Here is a 21664-nt window from a genome sequence, read left to right as displayed (position 1 = left end):
TGATCAAACGCAATGAAACCTCATTTCGCGGATTTCATCGCCGAACAAGGACAGTTATCAAAAGCCGCTCATGTTATTGCTAAAGGTGGCGTCGGTCTCAGAATGCTTTCTATACCTCCCTGTTGAGGCGCTTTTCTCGCCAATCATTGCCGGGCGATTTCCTCTTTGTTCGTCTGAAACGCGTACTCAGTTCTTGTCCTTCAAATCATTCAACATCGTGGCGGCTTTTGACTCTGTCTGGGCACGGAAATGCCAGACCGGACCATGCCCAGACTCAGGGGCAAGATTCCCCATCCAGCCGAAAGACGGGGATTGTGTCTCGATCTGGACAGTGCCATGGCTCTTCCCCGCATTATCGGTCGTTACCCCAGATTCCACAATCGAAAGTTGCCGATCTGGGGTCGATTGGACGGACTGAATCGCCCCATCTGCACCCTGTCTTTTCATTCGCTCCCAACTATCTGGCTATGCGCGATATTTCTTCTTGATTCAAGATTATAAAAGGCAGCTGGGTCTGTACCATGAGATCTGCACCCACTGCACCACAAGGACCCAGTTTTACCCCAGATTCCTACCTTGATACACGCATCCACCATGACTGTTCTTCATGATGATGACAAGAAGACTGTCCCAGTTCACCTCGAACATGAACGGGAACACTCAGCCGACAACTCCATCGAAGATATCGCTACGAGTTGGTTCGTCTGGCTGGTGGCTTTGACAGCTTCCATTGCTGGAGGCCTGTTTGGTTACGATACAGGTATTATCTCCGCAGTCCTCGTTTACCTAGGCAATGACCTCGATGGCCGCCCTGCCTCTGAGAACGAGAAGCAGTTGATCACTAGTCTTTGCTCTGGCGGGTCGTTTATCGGCGCAATTATCGCTGGGCTTACAGCTGATAAGGTATTGCTCCCAATGCTACCTATTTCCGCCAGTTACTAATTAGAGTAGTATGGACGTAAACCAGCCATCTACGTCGGCTGCGTGCTCTTCACAGTCGGCGCAGTCCTACAAGGCGCAGCATACAGCATCGCGCAAATGTCCGTTGGCCGCTTGATTGTTGGCTTCGGAGTCGGCTCCGCCTCGATGGTCGTTCCTCTTTACATTGCAGAGATTGCACCAACAAAAGTTCGAGGTCGCCTCGTCGGCCTCAACAACATGTCAATTACAGGCGGACAGGTCATTTCCTACGGCATCGGCGCAGCATTCGCGCGCGTTCCACACGGCTGGAGATACATGGTTGGCCTCGGGGGCGTACCATCAATCATTCTTGCATGTCTCCTCCCATTCTGCCCTGAATCGCCCCGTCAGCTTATATTCCATGGCAAAACGGAAGAAGCGGAAGCCGTGCTTCGGAGGGTCTACAACGGCGCCTCGGATGCTCAAATCCAGTCTAAGGTGCGCCTCATCGCCACGGCGTGCGATGAGTTCAAAGAACTAAACCAGACATCCACTCGCTGGTCAAAGATCAAACTCCTCCACTCAAACCCAGCATACTTCCGTGCCCTGGTCTGCGCCTGCGGCTTCTCCGTCATCGCGCAGATGTCTGGATTCAATACACTCATGTATTACTCCGCCACCCTCTTTGACCTAGTCGGCTTCTCCGACCCCGTCGCGGTAGGCCTTGTCGTGGCCGGGACTAACTTCATCATGACTTGGGTGAACATGATGTCGGTGGACCCCCTCGGCCGCCGGCGCATCGTCCTCCTAACAGCCTGGGGCATGTCGGCTGCATTAGTCGCGGTTGCCATCGCATTCCACTTCATTCCGGTCGACACATCAACACTGGAACTGGAGACAGACTCCGTCAGTCCAGCTGCAATTGTCGTCCTAGTCTTCATAATCTTCTTCGTCTTCTCATACGGCGCCTCGTTGGGAAATACCGCCTGGATGAACACCGATTTCTTCCCCATGGAAGTCCGCGCCCTCGGGACTATGTGGCTAACCTGCTGCTGCTGGGCGGCGAATATCATCGTGAGCAGCACGTTTTTGAGCATGATGAAGGGTATCACGCCCTCCGGGGCTTTTGGATTCTATGCGGCTGTTTGCGGTGTCGGGTATATTCTTATTTATTTCTTCTATCCGGAGGTTTCGGGTCTCACGTTGGAGGAGATTAAGCGAGTCTTTGAGCATGGGTTTGGGGTGTCTTTTGCGAGGAAGTTGAGGAAGGACCGCAAGGCGGGGATTGTTAGGGAGATCGAGAGCGGGCAGGAGAAGGTTGTTGAATAGATTGATAGTCGGGCAAGGATTACTAGAGATAGGCAGTTTATACTAGATCTGACGATGCAGTGACACTGGTTATCCCGACCTATCGCGTCTTACTGGATAGTAGATAGCAAGCAGCACAAGGACTAGACCAAGGCAACAAATTACTTTCCATTTCACCCCCTTATGTCATAAGTACATACATATCCATAACAGGCATTTTTACATAACAAAAAAAAAACCAACAACCCAGCCATCCCATGCCAATATTTTCCGGGCCGAGCAATAGCAAGTTCTTACAAAAGAACAGCAGCAGCCCCAACAGCCGCAACAACAACCCCAGAGAGGCTCACCCCAAGGACACCCGCCGCATCCTCAGGAACCTCCTCGCTACCGGTCTCCTCGGCCCCGGCCTCCTCGGTACTCGTCTCCTCAGTACTCGTCTCCTCGGTTTCACTTGCGGCGTCAGATGAAGTAGTAGCAGGCGCATCACAGTGCCAGTGGTCTCCGTGTGGCTCGCACCCGACCGACTCGGTGGGACTAGGCGCGAGGGACTCAGAGGTAGTCTGAGAGGTGGTCTCAGAGTCAGAGGAAGAGTCGGTTTCTGTAGCTGCGGCCTCGCAGTGCCAGTGGTCGCCGTGCGGTTCGCAGCCTGTGCTCTCGGTTGGAGAGGGGGGGAGAGTTTCCGAGGTGGATTCTACCTCGGCGGTGGATGTTGCGGGGGCGTCGCAGTGCCTGTCAAAAATTACGAGTTGTGTTAGTTAGGGCTTGTTCCCAGGCTTGCGTAGTCGGGGGAAGAGCAAGGGAAAGGTAGGCCATACCAGTGGTCACCGTGAGGTTCGCAGCCCACAGACTCGGTTGGAGAAGGACCAGGCGTCTCGGTTTCTTGGGCGACGATGCCGGCCGTAAGGGCCAAAAGGGCGAGGAGGGAGAGCTTCATGGTGTATGTATATTTTAGGGTTTTGATTCTCTTGGGTGGAGATGTAGGTGCGGGAGAGGGAGAGGGAGAGGGATAGTGCAAGAAGAAGAACAACAAACAACTGCAGCACTCTCTTTATAGCACGAGCTCAGCTAGAAGAGACTTCAACTCTAGTCATCCCACGCTATGTCTTTCTGTCTCTTCGCTTGTTTCTGGGCGGAGGACTTGGCACCACCAGGGTCCTCAATCCATAATACCAGGGCTTCTATACGAGCCCTGCCAGGGCCCAACTGACCATTCCCCATGCTATGACCGTACAAGGTTCCACGCAATCTTCGACAGCCACTAAGAGATCACACTTTACTCCTTCACCCATCATTCCCACGAGATTAAGCAACCATCCAGGTCCCCATATCACACCCGCCAAGCCCAGGGCCATCCATGCCAAGGATGCTTGAGAACCTTGGGGGTGCCCAGACATGATGTGGCCCACTTTATCCTTGAGCCCTGAGGGGTCCAGCTCGAGTCCCTTGAGACGTGGCGAATGGGACCGTTCCTATTGTCCTGTGGGCGCAGGCCTAGCGCGTGCGAGGAAGGGGCCGCCATGTGCGCCGCTGCAACCCTACGGGTGAACTTCCTTATTTATCTAGCTGGGGGATGGATATAAGAGGGAAGGTCCGGGATGACCGGCTTATTGATGAGCAGGGATTTGGGGGTGGGCGGCTTGAGCCGACGGTTTGTCGACTCGAGAGTCAGGGAAGGTTGTTTGGTAGGTGCTAGGTCCACCTGATGGCACCTTTTTTCTTTTTCAGGCTTGGATTACCTACCTAGATGGCATTTCATCTTCTAGCGAGGTCTGTAAGACCTCTGTGGTCCTTGAAAAATCAAGTAAAATCTTTTTTGCCTGAATCCAGTTTCCTCTTGTTCTTGCTTGAACAAGAAATCTGGCTCTGCATGTATTTGGTGCCTAGTACAAGGAGCATACTCGCCGGCACTATCTCGGTGTATCCGACCGGGCTCTTTAACAGAAAAGACGCATTGTTGGCGGGTAATACATTCCTGGTAATGAACTCTGCTCTAGCAGCGTTGAGAATCGGAATAATATTATCTGAGGAGTAGATCTTGTCAGCGGAGATAACGGGGCAGAAAATAACATTGCTTAAGAGAACCCTGAGTAATACATATGATGACCATACATTTCCAAGTGAATCAGAAAAGGTCATGGCAGGTAAGAATTCGACGGTGCTGAGGCATGACTAGTTAGCCAAGTTCCAAACAGTAGTAGCCTATCATAGAAAGTAGCAGGCCTCAACATAATGCTGGGTAAAGCAGCGCGGATACCAAGCAAATTTACGGATGGTGCGGTTTGCGAGTCGGGATAGCTAGCTAGGAACAGAGTCCTATTTGACGAGAAGATTTGAGAAGGACTTCAAGTCACAAACGTAGGCAGATAATCAATCCCGTACGAATAACCCACTTCCAGTGGACATGGCCTAGGTACCCACTGGGGAAGGGCAAAGAGCGTAAGTACGTAGTTACATGTCAAATCAAGCAGTCAAGCAAAGCAAGGGAGCAAGGACACAAGGAAATAGCAACGAAACCCATATCCGGCACCACTTCAACAACAACACAACTGCAGTGGTAAGGAACCAGCCTCATTGCCTGCGCTTCACATCCACAACCATTCCGCATCATCCAATTCCAGTAGAGTCCAGTCCAGTCCAGCCCAGTCCAGTCCAGTTCAGTCTAGATATCATTATTCCCACCAGAAGCACAATTTTCAAAGGTCAACTTCGGCCCACAATAAACATCCTCATCAAAGTTATCCTTCTGCCCCAACTTCAACCACCCATCCCAGGTCCCGCCAAGGTTAAGCTTCAGACACTCCGTGTCGCAAATCGTCTCGTGGTTTTTCTCCTTAAGGTAGTGGTAAATCGCACCGGCAATCGTATCCCTCTGCGCGGTGGTATCGCAGTTCCGGCCCGACGCATAATATTTCCACTTGAGGGTATCAAACTCTCCACCGATAGTCCCGCACTCGCCCTTATCAGACTGACCCTTTATCGCCGTCGCGAGTGTCCACGCGACTTGGAAGGTAAGGCCAAAGACGGTGCAGATTTGGGCGGCGATAGCGAGTTCGCAGACTTCGATGGGTGTGCGCGATTTCATTAGGCCGTTTGTGTAATTCCCGTCTGGGAGCTGGGTCAGGATGAGATCGGTGCGGGTCTCGATGTTGTCGTAGGCGATCCAGCGACTGGTTCTTTGAGGGCGCGGGTAACGAACGGCGAGGCTTCCGCTGAGGAGAGCACAGGCTAGGAGAAAAGGCCGGATACCAAGATTAATTTCATTTTGGATGAGGTAGAAGGAGAAGATGGCTGAAAGGAATTGTATGTAGCAGCAGGTGCGCCAGATGGTTGTCTCGGTGTAGCCAAAGAGGGTCATGGAAGGGTTGTTGAGTCTGGGGGAGAGATGGAAATGAAGCTGGGTTTGAGGGGGTTTATATATAAGCTTCAGGAGTGCCTTTAAACAGTGTCTGCCTGGCGGTCTATTGCGAGATGATGTCATTGAGGATGAGGATAGTGCGAGGGAATAGATGCAGGAGACAGAAGGCATCAATGTTTGAGAGTAGAATGATCATGATCCCCAACATTGACCTCGAGGCGAACTTGCATGAGGCTGTTGGAAGAGAGCTAGAAATGATTGGAGCAGCTATAGATGCGGCGTAGGAGATTGACGTCAAGATCGACGCAAACTGTCAAGATGAAACAAGCACTCAGGTACCAACACTGGTTTCGCAATATGACTGTAGAGAACTAGACATGGCTCGCTAGCCGATGTTCTCCCGTCAAGTTTCCTTGGGGCCGAGAGCTAGATCGACAAAGATGCAAGCTCGGTCCTCAGAGCAGGTAGCGGGTATCTAGGGCTAGTCTGATAGGTACTGAGTCCTCCAAAACGGGCGGTGCATATACTGCATGAACTCGAAAGTCAGAATAAATTCAATCTCTTATCAAAAGCCCCATAAAAAATCAGCTTCCCGCGGAACGTTCAAGTACCACGTAGATGTGAATCAACGCTGTTGTAAAATGTTCATAACCCAACAATGCCCTGGCCCCTTTTCTTGACTATATTAGGCTTCGCCTTAGACCAGTCAGGTCGACTCCAACAACATCCTCAAGTTGAACGTCTCATGCAGCATCGCTCTGAATAGTCTACAGTCCTAGGCAGCAATCCATCACAAAGTACGTGATTTCAACAGTACGAATGGAATTCACAACCTGAATGGAAGACTATGCTGAAGGCAGCAGAGCATAACCCTGTCTATTCGCTACGCACGTCACCCAACGTCAGAGGCTTAGCAGAATGTGGCATGTCGGTTCGTATTCAGTGTTTTACTTAGATAGGAGACGTATGACGGGATGCTGCTCAGACGGATAACAAGAAGGTAATGATGCCGAAGGGAATATTCCAAGTCCAGAGAGCGCAGATTGGATTGCCGCTTCGAAGAAAAGCGCTTATTGCGACGGATATGTTTTCCTTTCTTTTCGAGAGCGAATAGACACCATCATTTGTGGTTGACGTTTCATATCCGGTACCTTACACTTGCGGCGCCCGGCGCCCACGGTATGCTTTGCTTATACCTGGATACCAGGCGGACAGCGTCTTCGAGTCTCTTCAGCCTTGCAGTGACCAGAGGTTTGGTATATTATCTCTAGCTGACGGTAGCTCTCGTCGGAACGACTGTGTAGATTCAGTATTTAGGGGAAAGCGTGATAACATGCCACGGGGTTTCCAGCTTCTCAGGGCACGATAGAAAATTAGGCATTGGATAGTCTGGAACCTCTGCACTCTGTAACAAGGCAGCCAGATGAGTTAACCTTCCCCTTCCTCGTATGGACTCCAGGAAGACTTAGGTTCTCTCCCACATGAAGCCTTTCATGAGGTTGACGTTAGTCATTTAATTCTTATTATCTCTCCGAGGATCTCAGGGACAAGGTCAACACCAGTGGGAGCGATTTAGCAGATTCGTAATACTCTATAACTTCTCCAACTTCCCCAAGCACCTCTTCGCACCCCGCGCCAAAATCACTGAATCCTGCTGTCCCAAAATCCAACCAACGCCCAACTCCCTCACAGGCCACCCCTGTAACTCCGGATCATCATAGATGCTCACTAACCCCATAACCTTACGATACTCCCTTGTCGCCTGCAATACCCTCTGCAGAGCGGAACGGAAAGCCTCGCTTCTGAAATCCCCCGGAACGTCCAGTTCAATAGACAAATCATTCGATCCGATTAGGACATCAACGCCGGGTACAGCGGCAATCTCGTCGATATGCTCAATACTACTTTTTGTCTCGATCATGGCGAGCACCGTTGAGCCTGAGGGGTTACTCTCCTCGATTACCGTCGGGACCTGGGTTGGCGCGAGGTTGAATTGCGGGAGTTGGCCGGTCATGGAACGGGTTCCCTGTGGGGGGTATTTCGAGATTATTACGGCGTACTTTGCGTCTTCTGTGAGGTTTATTGGGCACTAGTTTAGATAGCTATGTATATATCTGTTCTAAATTGGAGATGCAGGTGGGTGGGTGAGTGGGTGGCTATGACTGACTGACCAGCATTGTGGATATGCGGAAAGATAACCCCATTGCGCCGCCGTCAAGGACTCTCTGGACGGAGTCATCGCCATATTGATATGGAATACGCACTAGAGGTGTGGTGCCTGCTAGAAGAGCGGTCATGCAAAGCTGACTGGCCTCGTTCAGAGTGGGGGTCGAGTGTTCGAGCTCGATGAAGAGGGCGTCCAAGCCGGCGTTCTTGGCGAGATAAACAGTGGCTTGAGAGGTGACGAGACGTATACCAAAAGCCTGGTACATTCAATCTTTAGTGAATCGTCTGGGAAGTATCACTATATGAAAGGGAAAGGACCATAGGGGCAAGCCTTGGTGGCGTGCATGGTGGAGGTCTTACCCGGCATAGGGCTTGCTCGGACCATCGGCGGATCATGTTATTGGCGAAGATAGCCATTGTCGGCTTTATTCAATGATGAGTAATAGCAAATGGAAGCGGTTATTGTGAGGTTATAATTATCTTATTGTCGTCCTTATCGACATACATGCACGAATAGCAAGCGTCGGGGCGGGCCCGAAGCCGAGGGTGAACGTCCACAGTCAGAATGACTTCTCCAACCCCCTCTTTCCTCAATCCCATCACACGACAGAAGGCAAGGCAAAGGCCGAAATGCCACAACTCCGCCATGTTGCCTGTGAGAGATGCAGCAGACGCAAGCAGCACTGCGATCGTGTCCTCCCCGTATGCTTCAACTGTCGCATATCCTCGGCCGAGTGCAACGAGGCAGCCAAGGAGCGGATGATGGTCCGGGTTTCCAATCACGACGTTCGCAGAAAGGGCTATGTGAGGCTTCCCGAGGAGCGCGAGTTGCGCAACTTGAGCAGCAGGGCTCCTTGCTGGGCATTCCACCGCCATTGTCACAAGCGCCCGATGAGATGGATCTCAATAATCTCACCCTATACGCAATAGCCGAGCCGCGGCGCCGCGAGGATGAGTTCCTGCGTGAGCTTACTATGCTGCGCATTATCTCGGTTATCACTGAGACTTACGGCGGGAATTCCGAAGTGACTGAGCGCGTGCATTCTCTCTAGGATGCGGTGGCCAAGTTCGTTCGGACGGGGAACGCGACCGCGGTTGGAGCAAATGCAGTAGAGCGCATTTACTTCCCATCATGGGTGACTGCTGAGGCGCTCGATACGTACCGTCGGATGGTTGAATATCGATACCCACGTCTAGCCGTATGGAAGGCCGAACATGGATTTGAGGCGCTAACGGCTGAAGACGACAGTCTGCACCAAATCATGCTGCAGGCCCATCCGGCACATCTCTTCCTCGCATATATGGGGATTGCAATAGTCCCGCTAGTACCCGATCAATACTTCCTCTCGCAGGGCTCGTTCCTCTCGGCCCATATCCTCTCTCTCGTATAAGTATTCTATCGCTCTAGCCGTCTTTCTTGTCGCCTACATCATCTTTGAGATTCCAGCGAACTACTTTCTCAAACTCATGAGCCCGTCGAAATGGTTCTGTCTCTTAATGGTCTCCTGGGGAACGAGTGCGAGCTGCATGGGTGCCATCGAAAATTTTGGGGGATTGATTGCAACGCGGTTCATTCTAGGCGTCTTTGAGGGTGGTCTGGCTCCCGGTCTGGCTTACTATATTACATTTTGGTATCTGGCCAACGGGCGTTCTATTCGACTGGCATTTATCTACTCAACTGCAACGCTGGCAGGCGCGTTTGGAGGCGCTTTAGCCTACGGTATCTTCCATCTGAGTATGGCTCGTGGCATGGAAGGTTGGCGCTGGAGTAAGTATATACTTTCATGCTCTTTGGGGGACGGCAGCTAACAATTACCACTGGTATTCATCATTGAAGGTCTACCTTCCGTGGTTTGCGCGTTCATAGTGCTGTACTTTCTACCTGACTATCCAGAAAAGAGCCGTTTCCTAACAGAAGAAGAGCGCCAGTTAGCCCTCGCCCGCATGCAGTTTAACGGCTCTAAGGGAACAGCAGGTAATCTGATTTGGGCCAAGGCCAAAGGAACCCTCTGTGACCTGCGCCTCTATGCACATTACATCGTTTACTTTAGTAAATCTTGCCCATTCTCGAGTCTCTCCCTGTTCACTCACAGCATTGTGAAAGCTCAGCGGCTATCCGACGGGGCACTGGGTAAATGGAGGGTTGCTTCTCCTCGGCGTGGCCTTGACAGGGTGTCTGGTTGTAATTTATATGAGGAGAAATAGAAGGATTAAGACGGGCCTTAGTGACTCGCCGCGATGAGTACTGTAGTCTGTTCTTGTTGAGTGGACGGGCTGTGTGGTGCTGGCGAATCGGACAGGGTATATGGGGGCACTTGGCCCTGTAGTCTGCTACAGACGTCAGGACCTTTACCTAGTAAAGAAATTACTAACTTCTCTGGGCTGGCACTGGAAGGTGTGCTGAAAAGGACCGGATCTAATTATGGGGGCTTGAATAGTTGATGGCAAGGGCCAATATATATATATATACATATATATATTATATACCCCTTGACCTATTTAATCGAGTCACTTAAGAGAAGCCAAACGGCCTAGACATTGCCAATACAACCTCCGGGGACAGCTACGCGGTTTTAGTCAAACTAAACCCTTATTGAGGTAGGAAGCTTCTTTCGAGTGTCTAAAACGTCCTAATGACCGATCGAAATGATCAAACGGCGCATGATCCTCAATAATCTTCCAAATCTCATCAACCCACTTTATATCTCCATCACTTAGCGGTGCTTCTCCCGGCGCAAATCCCATCTCTAGCCCGAAAATCATCAGAACCCTGCCCTAGGTATTATCCCCTCTCCCCCTTTCAACCCCAAACTGAAAACAACCCACCCATAAACCAGCCCAATCACCGAAATTCCCATCTTTCACAAGACTGCTTCCCAAGTCCGCAAAGCCTTAATCGCTGATCTTGAACATGTCATACAATTTGTGACACAGCCCGCCTAAGAATCCCGAGGGTGTCACGTCTCTACCCCGGAGGACCACCAGTCAAATTCACAACACCCTCGGGGCTTGTGGGTACGTTTGTCGCGAAGGACTCCTTTGCTGCGGGCCCGATGTCGAACCCAGTCAGGAATCCGGAGTGGACGGCGCGGTTCTTCGGCGCATAGCTGGCCGGCTGGAGATGAATCTGCTCGGGCTGTGGATGACGGCGCCTTGAATTATTTGACGCCCGAGGAGCGAAGGGAGGACGAAGGGAGCTTCTTTTTGCGCCGAGGTACGCGGCATGGAGATCGGTTTCGAGGACTAGCAGGCGCAGCGGAAGGCTACCGTAAATCCGCGCTTTTGGACATACCCTCATGTCTTTAGTTGGCGGCTGGGATTTATAACTGGTAGGGCTTCGGTGGATTGTATACATTGCACGTAGAATATGCCGAGGTACAATGCTCGGGTTGTCCCTGTTCTTGAAGCATTGCCGTTGGCTTCGGTTGAGCTGGAGCCAATCTGTTCGGAATCCCAGCATCTGACTAAAGACTGCCATTTCCACGAGTCTGTTGGCGTTGAACCCTGAAGCAGACACGATAATGTCAGCGTCATGGTTATATGGGATACTCTGATGGCACTCTTGAGTTTCCGCGGCCAGTGCCGGTAGATACCCCTTTGGTCGCCGTCGCTCTTGGACGCCCGAGTCCAGAAAGACAGATATAGTCAAGAAAAATGGAGAAAACAAGAAGAATATCCTTTTTTTGACCCGGGTTTGGTACAGCAGACTCGGGGTGGCGTAGGGGAAAGGATACTGGAAGAAGTATACATCGTCACATGCGTCGGAGGGACCAGTCGGAGCAAGTGTTATCGTTAGGGCAAGAGCGAGTGAGGATATGCATGAGGTCGGACGTGCCTGAGCCTTTGAAACAGATGAGCAGGTACAGAATCGCGGCTAGGCTAAGCTCGAAACAAGCTTTTTTTTTTCTTTAAACCGTCTGCACGTAAGTTCACATCGTGGACAGATAGGAAAGGGGTCCCTCGAGAAATGCATTGGGTAGCCAGTGACAGATGATGAGCTCGTACACGACAGGCACGTATGTTAGTGTACTTGATATCAATAATGAATGTATTCGATGAGAGTCTTGTATGGGGACAAAGGTTCTTACCATCCTCTGGCTCACTCCAGATAGGGGTATGCATTAGTGAGTAGGAAGAAAACTCCCTAACCTCCTCCAGGGAGCCCATGCCAACACAATAGGCTCAATGACAGACCCAATTCATCAATGGCAACGTAGCATCCAACAGATTCAATGCAAATACATCCATAGCCTACCTCTTCTGGTAAATGCCGCAACCTGATATTGCCAACTGAGCTACGGTTACATTGAGGCCGGATGCTTAGCATCATTGGCGACGGCTTGGAGAATGGCAGGAGGCCGATTGGGGTCTGAACAAGGTGAAACCAATCTCCAAGCCGCCATAACTTACCCTACTTTGAATCCACCCCTGACAAGGCTGCAGTGCCTAGGCATTGACGTGTACGCCAGCGAGGCTGGACTGCATCCTGATAATAGCAGTTGGACGCCTAACCATGTCACCATACTCCTGAAGAAGTCAAGTCGACTGGCCTACTGGTTTTCTTCCACTCCATACTCCGTAAGTTCCCGACGAGCCTCACCCGTTACCGTCGGCCTCCGGGGAGTCTGAAAGTTACAGAGATGTTGATCCCGAGTTCTGGCCCGGTACCGGTGGGCCTTGAAGCGTGCCTTCACGCCCTAAACTGTATTGAGGCATCACACTGGAGACGGTGGACGGTGCTACTGTGCTAGCTGCCGTGCTCCAGCCTACGGGACACGGGTGACGGCATCGCAGGCCCCGAGTCCAGCTGCATCTCCATCTCCAGCTCCGGTACGGCCTCCGGACGCTGAGCCGCGGTCGTTGGAGCTTAGCGCTCTGCCGTCTGACTCCGGTGAATGGGGTGGAACCGTGATTGGTTAATCTGTTGCACCGGCCACTGCCCCGGGCTGTGCTAGAGGGTTTAGACCGGGGCTAGAAATGAAGCTTGACGATCAGGTTTAGGCTTAGGAGGCTTAGGTTGGGGGCCATATTTATCGAGATTGGCAGCTGGGGCTTTGAACGGTGACCTACGTAGGCCAACTATGGACGTGATAGAAAGTACGAGGTACGGGGAAAGGGGTCGGGACCGAAGACTTAGGTGTGAAGATCGAACAGGCCGAATAACCGAGCCAGCGCAGGCCAGCTATTAACCGAAATATACCCATCGGTACTAACTTTGTACTCTAGCTCCCTCAGACCCTCATCATAGTGGACGGCCTCAATCCCCCGCGCGATCGCAGGCAGAACGTCCCGCTCTCTGTTGTCCCCCATGTAAATTCCCTCTTTCGGATCGAGCCCAGCGTCTCGAATGGCCTCGCCGACCAGCCCATCAGCTTTAGTCCTGCCGACCTCATTCGACGTAACAAGGATATCCACGTACGGCGACAAGCCCAGCCGTTCGAGTGTCCACTCTTGCGCGTCTCGCGGGCCTTCTGTTATGACGAGGATTGACTTGTTTAGCCTCTTCAGGGCCTGGATCGTCTCTAACGCGCCGGGCCTTAGTTTCAGTGAAGCAGCTAGCGAACTCTTGTAAACGGTAAGAAGGCTCTGCAGACTTTCCTCGGAGGCCTCGATATCTCTTCCCCGAAGGAGAGCCTCGAACCGGTCGCGCCTGTACTCTGTTGATGTCTTCCCGTCGGAGAAGGCATTCGCGGTGTGCGTTGCCAGGATAGCGCGGTAGTCGGTTTGCAATGTCTCGACTGGAATGCTAGTATGTTGGCGAACGCGATCAAAGACAGCCTGGGAAGCCGCGCTTGAGGCGGAGCGAAACTCGTGGATCGTGTCGTCGAGATCGAATGCCACCCATTGGATGGTTTTGAACCGCTGAACGGTTGGATTTGCGGTGGATATTGTCATTGTGTGTGTGTGGACTGGACTGTGGAGGGAATTGGGATCGAGTTTGTTGGGGATCTGAGACTGTGATGCAAGTTGACGGGAAGACTTTGGAACGGTTCTTTTGCTATCTGATGGACGGGACACACTAAGATGGCCTTGGAGCTATCATTTGTACTTTCTATATAGACTGACCCACAAATGAGTCATCGAAACGCCGAGGGTGGTGGGGGTTGCTTACCCTAGGGAGTATAGCTCATACCATTGGCAACGCTTTGGCATTTGCAAAACAGACTGAGTTTTTATTACGTTCTCTTTCACAGGGACAGCTAGATAAAACGATGCATCCACGATACATTGATCTATCAGAAAGAAAGGTCTCCTCTCTACTTGGAGTTGGAACCCTTGATGCTCTTCAACTCAGCCTCACTCTTCGCCCTCAACCCCCTCCAATCACTCGCCGCCAACCACTCCTCAAACGACCTCGTCTTAACCTCCACCCGCAGATCCCCAGGAAGAATGTACTTCTCCACTCCCGCCATGTACCCAAACTCCTCGATAGCCCGCGGAGCCTCCAGCGCCTCAATCGGCACGCCCGTCGCAGCATAAATGTCATCAATGGAGACTGTCTCCAGCACCGCCTCCCCACCCGTCACACGGGTCCAGATTTGCACGACTTCATCCATGGAGACGAAACTGTCTCTATCATGGGCGAGGAGTTTCGTGCCCGCGGGTTCGGAGATCGCAAGCTCACGAACAAACCCACCCGTTGAAGCGCCCGTATCGATAATGGGCATGCGGCACGAACCATGCACCTGGACGGTGAACTTATACACCTCACTCTGCGGATCGAACCGCGGCGCGAGGAGCGGATTCGTCGCGTACGCGCCGAGATAGATGAATGAGGTCTTCTTCGCTAACTCGGCCTGTTCGTTCTCAATATAGTCCACCACCGCAGCCTTCGACTCGCAGTGCAGCGACCGCGCATATTTCCCACCAGATCCCTTATTCATCGACGCGAGAGCACTATACACGAACCTCTCGAGCGTCGGGACCCGCGACGCAGCGATCGCAGCATTCTTCCCGTGCTGGACTTCAGTGTTGAATGCTCTCTCGCTGTCGCGATCGGGATCAGAGGTGTACGGGCCCCAGAAGTCGGTATTTGAGAAGATGGCGTGCGCGCCGGTGAATGCTGCTTCTAGGGACTCGATGGAGTTGAGATCGCCTGGGACGACTTCGCATCCTGCGCTGGCGAGTTGCTGAGCGGAGGGTGAAAAGGGGTTGCGGGTTATTGCGCGAACGGTCCAGTTTGGTAGAGCGAGGAAGGCCTCTGCGACGGAGGAGCCTTGGAGACCTGTTGCACCGATTATGGCGATTGTTTTCTTTGGAGTCCTAGACATTTTGTTGTTGGGGGATTGCGGGTGCGACGAGCAAAGTGAATAAGGGCGATTCTTGATGGCTTTTTGGAGGCGGATCCGAAGCGATGCACTGCAATTGCTTTGCTTGATGGTGTTTCGCTACGATTGATGGGGCTTGATAGGGCTTTATATAACCTTGAAGCCCTCACAGCCTGATGCTCACGGAGTTAAGCCACCGACCGGCGCCTAGAAGTCCGCAGGCGTAGATAGGGATTCAAGCGGGCTCACATCAACCAGAATGCGATCTCAATCTAGGATACGAGTTCTTGGCGGGCAGAGTAGCAAACTTTGAGCGGTTGGTAGGGTCTGAATATCTTGATCTCGATAGGCTCTACGTTACACCATCACTTGGCGCGAGGTTTCCAAGGACCTGGGCAAGAGTCTTTGCCAGAGCTAATTGTAACAGAGCGCACGGATTTGCCGTTCTCGTTGTACCAAAAAATGCATGACAGCGCTCAACCCGTGGGAGTTACAGCGATAAGGTGAGGTAGACGTTCGATGAGTAGGGATGCTGTGACGTGGGTAAGGTTCTCCGATACGTACTGCGCTGCAGATGAGAGGTGCTGCATGACACGAGTCAGTTAAAGTTGGACAGTACTGCAGCTAAACCCCACATGTCCTAGATTCTTACAGAATGCAAGGGCAATAATGCCATTATGGCCCTGTCAGGAGATATGGGAATAGGTCAAGCTTAATTCCGAGGATACCATAACGAGAAGGCAGCTGAGAACCTGAGAATAGAAGTTGCTCGAAACAAACCTTCTGACAAAGCTGGCTTACAGTTTTGAGGGCGCTGATTGGGCGAGGAAAAGTAAGCCAGTTGCAAAAATTGCAGTATGTTTTGCAAAATTCAACACCTTGTAACGACCATGGCGGAGGACGGAAAAGACTGAGAGCAGCTGGGTAATTGCAGTAGTCGATCTGCAAAATGACAAATTCCTAGGCCCAGGACAGTTTAGCCCTCACGGGGTCGCCGAGGGGGCCATTTTGCTGATACTAGAGTGCACTGTCAGCCGCCTGCAGTCTCGTTCCTCCTCATCATTATTACTCTCAGAATCAGAGGTCTCACAGAGTAAGCCATCTATATGCCGGCCATTATCATGATGAATCAAGCTGCGCCGACTCCAAACCCTGAGAAGAAGCCCAAGAAGCGGGTGATCACCGAGGCTCGCAAGATCCAGAACAGGGAGGCCCAGCGCGCCTACCGTGAGTTAATCGATCCTTGTCCTAGCCTCGGTCAACGTCCGAAAATGTCATTGACACAAAACAGGGTTGCGACAGAAGGAGCGGCTACGCGCGCTCAAAGAAGCCCACGAACAGGACAGTCGCAGCTCGAGCGCCTATCATGAACTGCGGCCACAGCCGCCTGTGGGGAAATGGACGGATGCGTACATCCCCATCCCCCCTCCGTCGTGGACATTTCCTATTCAGGGTGTGGGCGTGGTGGAGGGTGATTCTCAATCTGAGATTATCTCTCCGCTTGCCAACGGTCAGCCCCAGGACCTTAATCTCACAGCTGCAGCTGCCGCTGTCAATCTAAATCTGAATCTGAATCTGAATCTGACAGCTGACCCACTGTCTGTTCCGCTGCCGGGATCGAATCTCGCGACCCCGGATGGATCGATTGGGGACGGGTCGATTGGTGTGCCTGAGCCGCAGTCGTTTCCGGGGTTGGTGGATATGGACAGTATGGAGGGTCCTACTACGGAGATTGACCCGTTGTTAACGGGGTTGAAGTTCTTCCCGCAGTCAGGGTCCGACCTCGATTCGCATGTTTCGAGTATAGATGGCTTTCTTGGACACGTTGACGAGTCGCTTCTATTGTCTTTTCAGCATGACGGCAGCGGCAGCAGCAGCAGCAGCAGCAACATACATGCCGACGCCAACTACTCTCTGAACAACCCACCTATACCTCACTCTTCATCTGATGTACCGTCTGTACCAACCCTGCCCAAGCCCCAACCAGCACCATCCGCCAGCTCACACCATTCCGAGCAGACATCTACATCTCCATTCGCAAACGCAACCGCAACTCCACCCAGACCGGCTAAATCTACATCCCGACCTGCAACAAAACGACAGCACCAACCTCGCGCTCTACCCAAACATACACCCGAACCTCCAACAACAAATCCAACTCAGTCCGCTACCAAGCCCAAGCCCAACAATCCAAGTCCACCCGCCACCGACACCTTACCCTCCCTCCGATCAAACCACCTCACCCCCCTGGCTACCTTCTTCCTCACCGGGACAATGCAAAACGCCACAGCACTAGGAATGTCCGTGGACCAATTCTTCAGCATGAATTGCATGTCGCTCGAATCCCCCTTCTACCAACCCGTCGCCTCGGCCGCAATAGACCCAAAATCCCTCCTTGGAGCCGTTATTGCACGCAACCCATTCATACCTACCCATCTGAGACCTACACTCCCGCAGATCTTAATCCAGCACCACCCGCTCTTCGACCTCATCCCGCTCGCGGGGCTGCGCTCGCGCGCCATTATCATGAGTGCGACGATGCCTGGCCTTGTGGACATGGTTGAGTTGAAAAAGGATATTATTCAGGGGGGGCTTGTTTGTAAGGGGGTTCGGAGGGAGGTTTTTGACAATGGTGGGACGGGCCAGCCCTGGGATTTGAGGAGTTGGGAGGTTGCGAGGTGGTTTTGGGAGAAGTGGAGGATTTTGCTTGATGGGGAGGGGGAGGGGGGTGGGGATCTTTGGGAGTAATCTTGGGAGATGTTCTGACATGATTATGTCCTGGCTGGACTGGACTGGACTGGACTGGACTGGGGTTCTGGCGTTGTATTGGGTAGTTGCATGTGGGAAGGGGGAATGGGTAATACTTTACAGATATATGTACATAGCATAAGCCAAAGCATACCATAAACGATAGAGTTATAAATGGCTTACTTTAATTTTTTATGTTCTTTTTCACGTTCTGTCTATATTTGCCGCACACTGTGCCGAAGACTCGATCAATATTCGATTGTTCTGCGCCATGATTTACACATGCCTCTCCTCGATGAATAGTTAACTAAACAGGAGACAAATGGGGGCGCACGTTTTCCTAGCTTCCTGGTATTGCCCTTAAACCAGTTGGCCCCAATCATTCTCGGCACGCTCATTGCTCTGGGTAACCATCTTCCCACCCCCTCGGCAACTCGGAAGTTACTCTTCCCCCAGGCATCAATCGCCCTCGTCGACCTTTCCTATCGCCCAAGTACTACAGACTTGCTTTAGGTCCTTCACTTTCTACACATTGATATCATCACTTGGGTGCTTTCCTGGGACTGCTAAGAGGTCCTTGCGCTGTAAACAGCTTGCCCGATTCTCAGCCATCGGCATTGAAATGCACATACATGGCTTTCCAAGCATCGGCCATGATGATGTACGCAGGGACTGGCTTTGCCTTCTTGATGTTATCATGTTATGTATTCGTTCTTCAGTAATTACATTATCATGAGACTGGCCCAGGACTACCTATTTACACCTTTACATACAAAGACATCTCCTCCAGCCGAGTCCGAGTCCGAGTCCGAGCCCGAGTTGGTTCATCTGACAGGCAGAGAGGTACCGAAGCTCACTGCTTCGGCGAAATCCCAAACTCCTCATTCTCCGCGATCCTCGCAGCAGGCGGGTTCGTCGAATGATTCAATGAATTCTCCCCAACAACATTCTTCGTCCCCTCAAGAGTCAGCAGATAATCCGCCTTATCACCCAAGGCCTTCCCCTCTTTAACCCCCTCCTCAGTTTCCTCCCCCTCCATATTCTCCGTAAGCCTAAACTCCTCCTTATCAATATGCCTAAACGTCATATAGAAAACAACCGTCAAAATCCCCCCCGCAATCGAAGGCCCGCCCAAATCCCACGTAAGATAGGGGTCTTTGATCACAGACGAACAGGCCAGTCCAATCGCGTACGCGAACGCCGTGTTAAGCAGGTTAATTGCGGAGACGAGGCCGCGCATGTTCTTGGGCGCCCGGGAGTACGCAATTCCGTAGGCGGGGACGTTGACGAACAACTCGGAGATTCCGCCGATGGCGTAGGGGATTCCGATCCACTATGCAATACTCTGTTAGTTCAATGTTGTCATGAGAGGGTATGGGATTGGTGGGACGGGACAAACCCAAATAGTAATCGGCGCAACAAGCGCATTTCCCTCCTCATCCACACAAGTCTCACTCGACCCAAACTCCCCACACGGACCCAGCTTATACGCATAATAATTCAGCACCGTATAACCAACGCCCGCCAGGGAACTCAAAAACAACCCCGTGGTAATTCTCGCCACAGGCCCATAATGAATATGAAACCGTCGAAGCAGCGGATACAAGCCGTAATTCAGAATCGGCGCAAAGATGATAATACTCAGCGGGTTGAAGTTTGAAATCAGATCATTCGGCACACCATCTGTCTTTAGCATCGTCGACAGAAAGCTAGCGGCGCTGCCGAGACCGTTATCGTTGATGTATTGGATCGGGAAGAAGCAGAAGATTCCCGTTGCTTGGAAGGTGCGACGGACGTCTTCGACGAATTGGTCGTTCCAGCGCGTTGGGATGTTTTGGCCTTTTGCTGCAATGACGGATGGTTTTGCGGCGTCCCAGAAGCCGTGCCGGCCGATACGCAGGATGCCTTTTCCCCTTAGGCAGATTTTGAGCACGCGCACCACATTGGGGAGGTCGCTGCCGCCAGGGGGGTGGAGGATTAGGCGTTTGCGGAGCCAGAACTGGGAGAGTTAGTACTGATATTTGTAGTTCTCCGATAGGAGGGGTACGTACTAGGAGGGCGGGGAGAGGAAGATACAGGACTAGCGGTAGAAAGAATGACAACCACCAGCCGACGTACTTCTCGGTGTAGGAGGTCGCGACCTGCATGAAGCCGCCGATGTTGATGAGCAGGTAGAACCATAGCATGGCGCGCTCGGATGTCGCCTCAGGGTCGACGATGACCCTTTCGCCGGACTTGAGTGTCTTAATCTTGGCCTTGTCCCTGGGCATCTGGTCGAGGAGGAGGGGCGAGACATTAGGCTTGAACATTGCTATCAATCGTTAGCAATCATTCGGAGTGAAGAAGTCGAGGTGGACACATACCAGCACCAACAGAAAGCATATAAAGCGAAATAAAATACGGCGCCTTCGCACCCCCATTCGCAAGCAAGGTCGGGGCAGTCGCCCCAGTCATAAGAATATGCGCGATCCCAAAAACCAGAACTCCATAGCAGATCATCTTAAAGCGACCGGTATGCGCATCGGACAGGTAACCAAAGAACATGGGCAAAGCATATGCAAGCATACTAAACGACTGGTTGACAGCATTGGCCTTGACGGTGCCCATGCCCAGGGCGCCCGCTGTATCCTGAGTGCCCGCTGCTGGGGCTCCATATCCATTGCCGCCCGCGGGCATGGGGCGGTTGACGAAGTTGGAGATCAGACCTGTTACACCGAGATAGGAGGCGCGCTCGGAGAACTCGACGATGCAGATTAGGTATGCCACGATTGGGAGGTTGCCAGGAACGCGGCGGAGGGTTTCGAGTTCTTCTTCTGTGGGCTCGTCGTAGTCATTGAGGGCACGACGTCCTCGACGGCCGGGACGGCAGCCTGTTTCTCGTTGGGTTCATGCGAAGCTGGATGTCATGTTAGTCTCGCATTGCCCTTAACTTGAGTCGAGGAACATACCCATCGTGACTCAGGCACCTCTTCACGGGGGACAGTTTCGCAGGCCGGTCGTGAAAAGGACTGAGTAGGTAGATGGCAACGATCGTCGACACCTCAGACTCCTTAAATGCTTTTTCAATTCCATTCTGTCTCTTATCATCATACACAACAATTGCGTGCTATCTCCTCGTACGTAAGATGTAACGGTACCCCGTCGTGGAAGCCAAAGAAGGCCTGGTGGAAGATAAGAGAGTGGCCTATCACGCCATCGCCAAATGAGATTGCTAGCGCCACCGTCGCAGTCAAGACTCGCCTTGCCCCAATCAAGCACCCTAGGCATTCTTAGCTCCAGGCTTGCCCTGCTTAGCTTCTTTTAGCTCATTTGGGCGCGCGCTCGTGTGGTGTCTCGGTCGCGGAGGTTGCATCTTGTTTGAGCGTAAACTCCGTGTCTCTGCCAGAGTGCCGGTATCCGTGGCCCACGCCCACGAGACCAAGAGTCGGGAAGATGATACGAGAGTCTATTTACAATTTAGGTGTCCTGGAATTATTGGGGTAATGGTAGTGGCCCCGTCGAACTTTGTGAGGTTATTGTTGTTTTCCCCTCTTTGCTGACAGTTGTTGTCCCTTTGGCCCGGATCGCTTAAATATATATTATTTTCCCTCCGAGGTCGTCCCAACTACGAGGGCTCGATGGTTCAAACATCAGAAGTCAAGGAGTCTACGGGTATGATGGGGGAGCTTTAACAAAGGATCAAGTTCAGCCAAACTCCTGTTGGAATTTTCCAGCGCCGCGTTGGGTAGATGGATCCATATGTCCTATATACACATCCACGAGGAGGCAAATGCGGGGTGCAAGTCCAAATGTAACAGCAATAACTGTCAACCAGTGAAGTCTCAAGACACCTACGCTCAGGAAAACACTCTTTCACCATTGAATACCTACGATTGGTTCGTGGCCTTATCTTGGCGAGGCGGTTCAGCCCGCCATG

General features: G+C 52.1%; 10 protein-coding genes across 10 annotated transcripts; 3 read left to right on the top strand and 7 right to left on the bottom strand.

Annotated features, from left to right (window-relative positions):
- Positions 1–506: 506 nt before the first annotated feature.
- BDV17DRAFT_87049 (myo-inositol transporter) lies at positions 507–2240 on the top strand. Its single transcript, XM_073765270.1, has 2 exons — positions 507–903; positions 952–2240. Exons 1-2 carry the CDS (start codon positions 595–597, stop codon positions 2227–2229), a joined length of 1587 nt encoding a protein of 528 aa, XP_073615797.1. The 5' UTR covers positions 507–594; the 3' UTR covers positions 2230–2240.
- A 199-nt stretch (positions 2241–2439) lies between these two features.
- Positions 2440–3204, bottom strand: BDV17DRAFT_263159 (uncharacterized protein). The gene is made up of 2 exons (XM_073757876.1): positions 3027–3204; positions 2440–2940 (listed from the first exon to the last, which is right to left on the bottom strand). The coding sequence occupies exons 1-2, from the start codon at positions 3143–3145 to the stop codon at positions 2502–2504; spliced, it is 558 nt and encodes a 185-aa protein (XP_073615796.1). The 5' UTR covers positions 3146–3204; the 3' UTR covers positions 2440–2501.
- A 1666-nt stretch (positions 3205–4870) lies between these two features.
- Positions 4871–5566, bottom strand: BDV17DRAFT_291282 (uncharacterized protein; the record flags this gene model as incomplete). Its single annotated transcript, XM_073762111.1, has 1 exon — positions 4871–5566. The coding sequence occupies one exon, from the start codon at positions 5564–5566 to the stop codon at positions 4871–4873; it is 696 nt and encodes a 231-aa protein (XP_073615795.1).
- Positions 5567–7157: 1591 nt separating this feature from the next.
- Positions 7158–8149, bottom strand: BDV17DRAFT_291281 (HpcH/HpaI aldolase family protein; the record flags this gene model as incomplete). The annotated part of the gene is made up of 3 exons (XM_073762110.1): positions 7158–7655; positions 7738–7989; positions 8093–8149. The coding sequence occupies 3 exons, from the start codon at positions 8147–8149 to the stop codon at positions 7158–7160; spliced, it is 807 nt and encodes a 268-aa protein (XP_073615794.1).
- A 245-nt stretch (positions 8150–8394) lies between these two features.
- Positions 8395–9937, top strand: BDV17DRAFT_291280 (major facilitator superfamily domain-containing protein; the record flags this gene model as incomplete). The annotated part of the gene is made up of 4 exons (XM_073762109.1): positions 8395–8724; positions 8785–9057; positions 9125–9500; positions 9570–9937. 4 exons carry the CDS (start codon positions 8395–8397, stop codon positions 9935–9937), a joined length of 1347 nt encoding a protein of 448 aa, XP_073615793.1.
- A 760-nt stretch (positions 9938–10697) lies between these two features.
- BDV17DRAFT_291279 (uncharacterized protein) lies at positions 10698–11210 on the bottom strand (the record flags this gene model as incomplete). Its single annotated transcript, XM_073762108.1, has 1 exon — positions 10698–11210. The coding sequence occupies one exon, from the start codon at positions 11208–11210 to the stop codon at positions 10698–10700; it is 513 nt and encodes a 170-aa protein (XP_073615792.1).
- Positions 11211–12773: 1563 nt separating this feature from the next.
- On the bottom strand, positions 12774–13705 carry BDV17DRAFT_263158 (HAD family hydrolase). Its single transcript, XM_073757875.1, has one exon. The coding sequence runs from the start codon at positions 13625–13627 to the stop codon at positions 12866–12868; it is 762 nt and encodes a 253-aa protein (XP_073615791.1). The 5' UTR covers positions 13628–13705; the 3' UTR covers positions 12774–12865.
- A 284-nt stretch (positions 13706–13989) lies between these two features.
- Positions 13990–15719, bottom strand: BDV17DRAFT_298414 (uncharacterized protein; the record flags this gene model as incomplete). Its single annotated transcript, XM_073763688.1, has 1 exon — positions 13990–15719. Exon 1 carries the CDS (start codon positions 15001–15003, stop codon positions 13990–13992), a length of 1014 nt encoding a protein of 337 aa, XP_073615790.1. The 5' UTR covers positions 15004–15719.
- Positions 15720–15915: 196 nt separating this feature from the next.
- Positions 15916–17699, top strand: BDV17DRAFT_263153 (bZIP transcription factor). Its single transcript, XM_073757874.1, has 3 exons — positions 15916–16227; positions 16292–16955; positions 17020–17699. Exons 1-3 carry the CDS (start codon positions 16107–16109, stop codon positions 17294–17296), a joined length of 1062 nt encoding a protein of 353 aa, XP_073615789.1. The 5' UTR covers positions 15916–16106; the 3' UTR covers positions 17297–17699.
- A 902-nt stretch (positions 17700–18601) lies between these two features.
- Positions 18602–20700, bottom strand: BDV17DRAFT_298413 (putative MFS peptide transporter; the record flags this gene model as incomplete). The annotated part of the gene is made up of 6 exons (XM_073763687.1): positions 18602–18697; positions 18761–19081; positions 19148–19747; positions 19800–20059; positions 20112–20597; positions 20697–20700. The coding sequence occupies 6 exons, from the start codon at positions 20698–20700 to the stop codon at positions 18602–18604; spliced, it is 1767 nt and encodes a 588-aa protein (XP_073615788.1).
- Positions 20701–21664: the final 964 nt, after the last annotated feature.

The sequence above is a fragment of the Aspergillus undulatus genome (assembly GCF_047715775.1).
Source record: "Aspergillus undulatus strain CBS 261.88 unplaced genomic scaffold BDV17scaffold_23, whole genome shotgun sequence".
Lineage (NCBI taxonomy): Eukaryota > Fungi > Ascomycota > Eurotiomycetes > Eurotiales > Aspergillaceae > Aspergillus > Aspergillus undulatus.
This window is presented reverse-complemented; position numbering and strand designations above follow the sequence as displayed.

Bases quoted from the DNA above. Each gene is read 5' to 3' on its own strand.
- BDV17DRAFT_87049 (XM_073765270.1), top strand. From the start codon at position 595: ATGACTGTTCTTCATGATGATGACAAGAAGACTGTCCCAGTTCACCTC. The intron at 904-951 runs GTATTGCTCCCA...TAATTAGAGTAG, and splicing joins CTGGGCTTACAGCTGATAAG to TATGGACGTAAACCAGCCAT.
- BDV17DRAFT_263159 (XM_073757876.1), bottom strand. From the start codon at position 3,145: ATGAAGCTCTCCCTCCTCGCCCTTTTGGCCCTTACGGCCGGCATCGTC. The intron at 2,941-3,026 runs GTATGGCCTACC...AATTTTTGACAG, and splicing joins GAACCTCACGGTGACCACTG to GCACTGCGACGCCCCCGCAA.
- BDV17DRAFT_263158 (XM_073757875.1), bottom strand. From the start codon at position 13,627: ATGACAATATCCACCGCAAATCCAACCGTTCAGCGGTTCAAAACCATC.
- BDV17DRAFT_263153 (XM_073757874.1), top strand. From the start codon at position 16,107: ATGCCGGCCATTATCATGATGAATCAAGCTGCGCCGACTCCAAACCCT. The intron at 16,228-16,291 runs GTGAGTTAATCG...GACACAAAACAG, and splicing joins GGAGGCCCAGCGCGCCTACC to GGTTGCGACAGAAGGAGCGG. The intron at 16,956-17,019 runs GTCTGTACCAAC...CATTCCGAGCAG, and splicing joins CACTCTTCATCTGATGTACC to ACATCTACATCTCCATTCGC.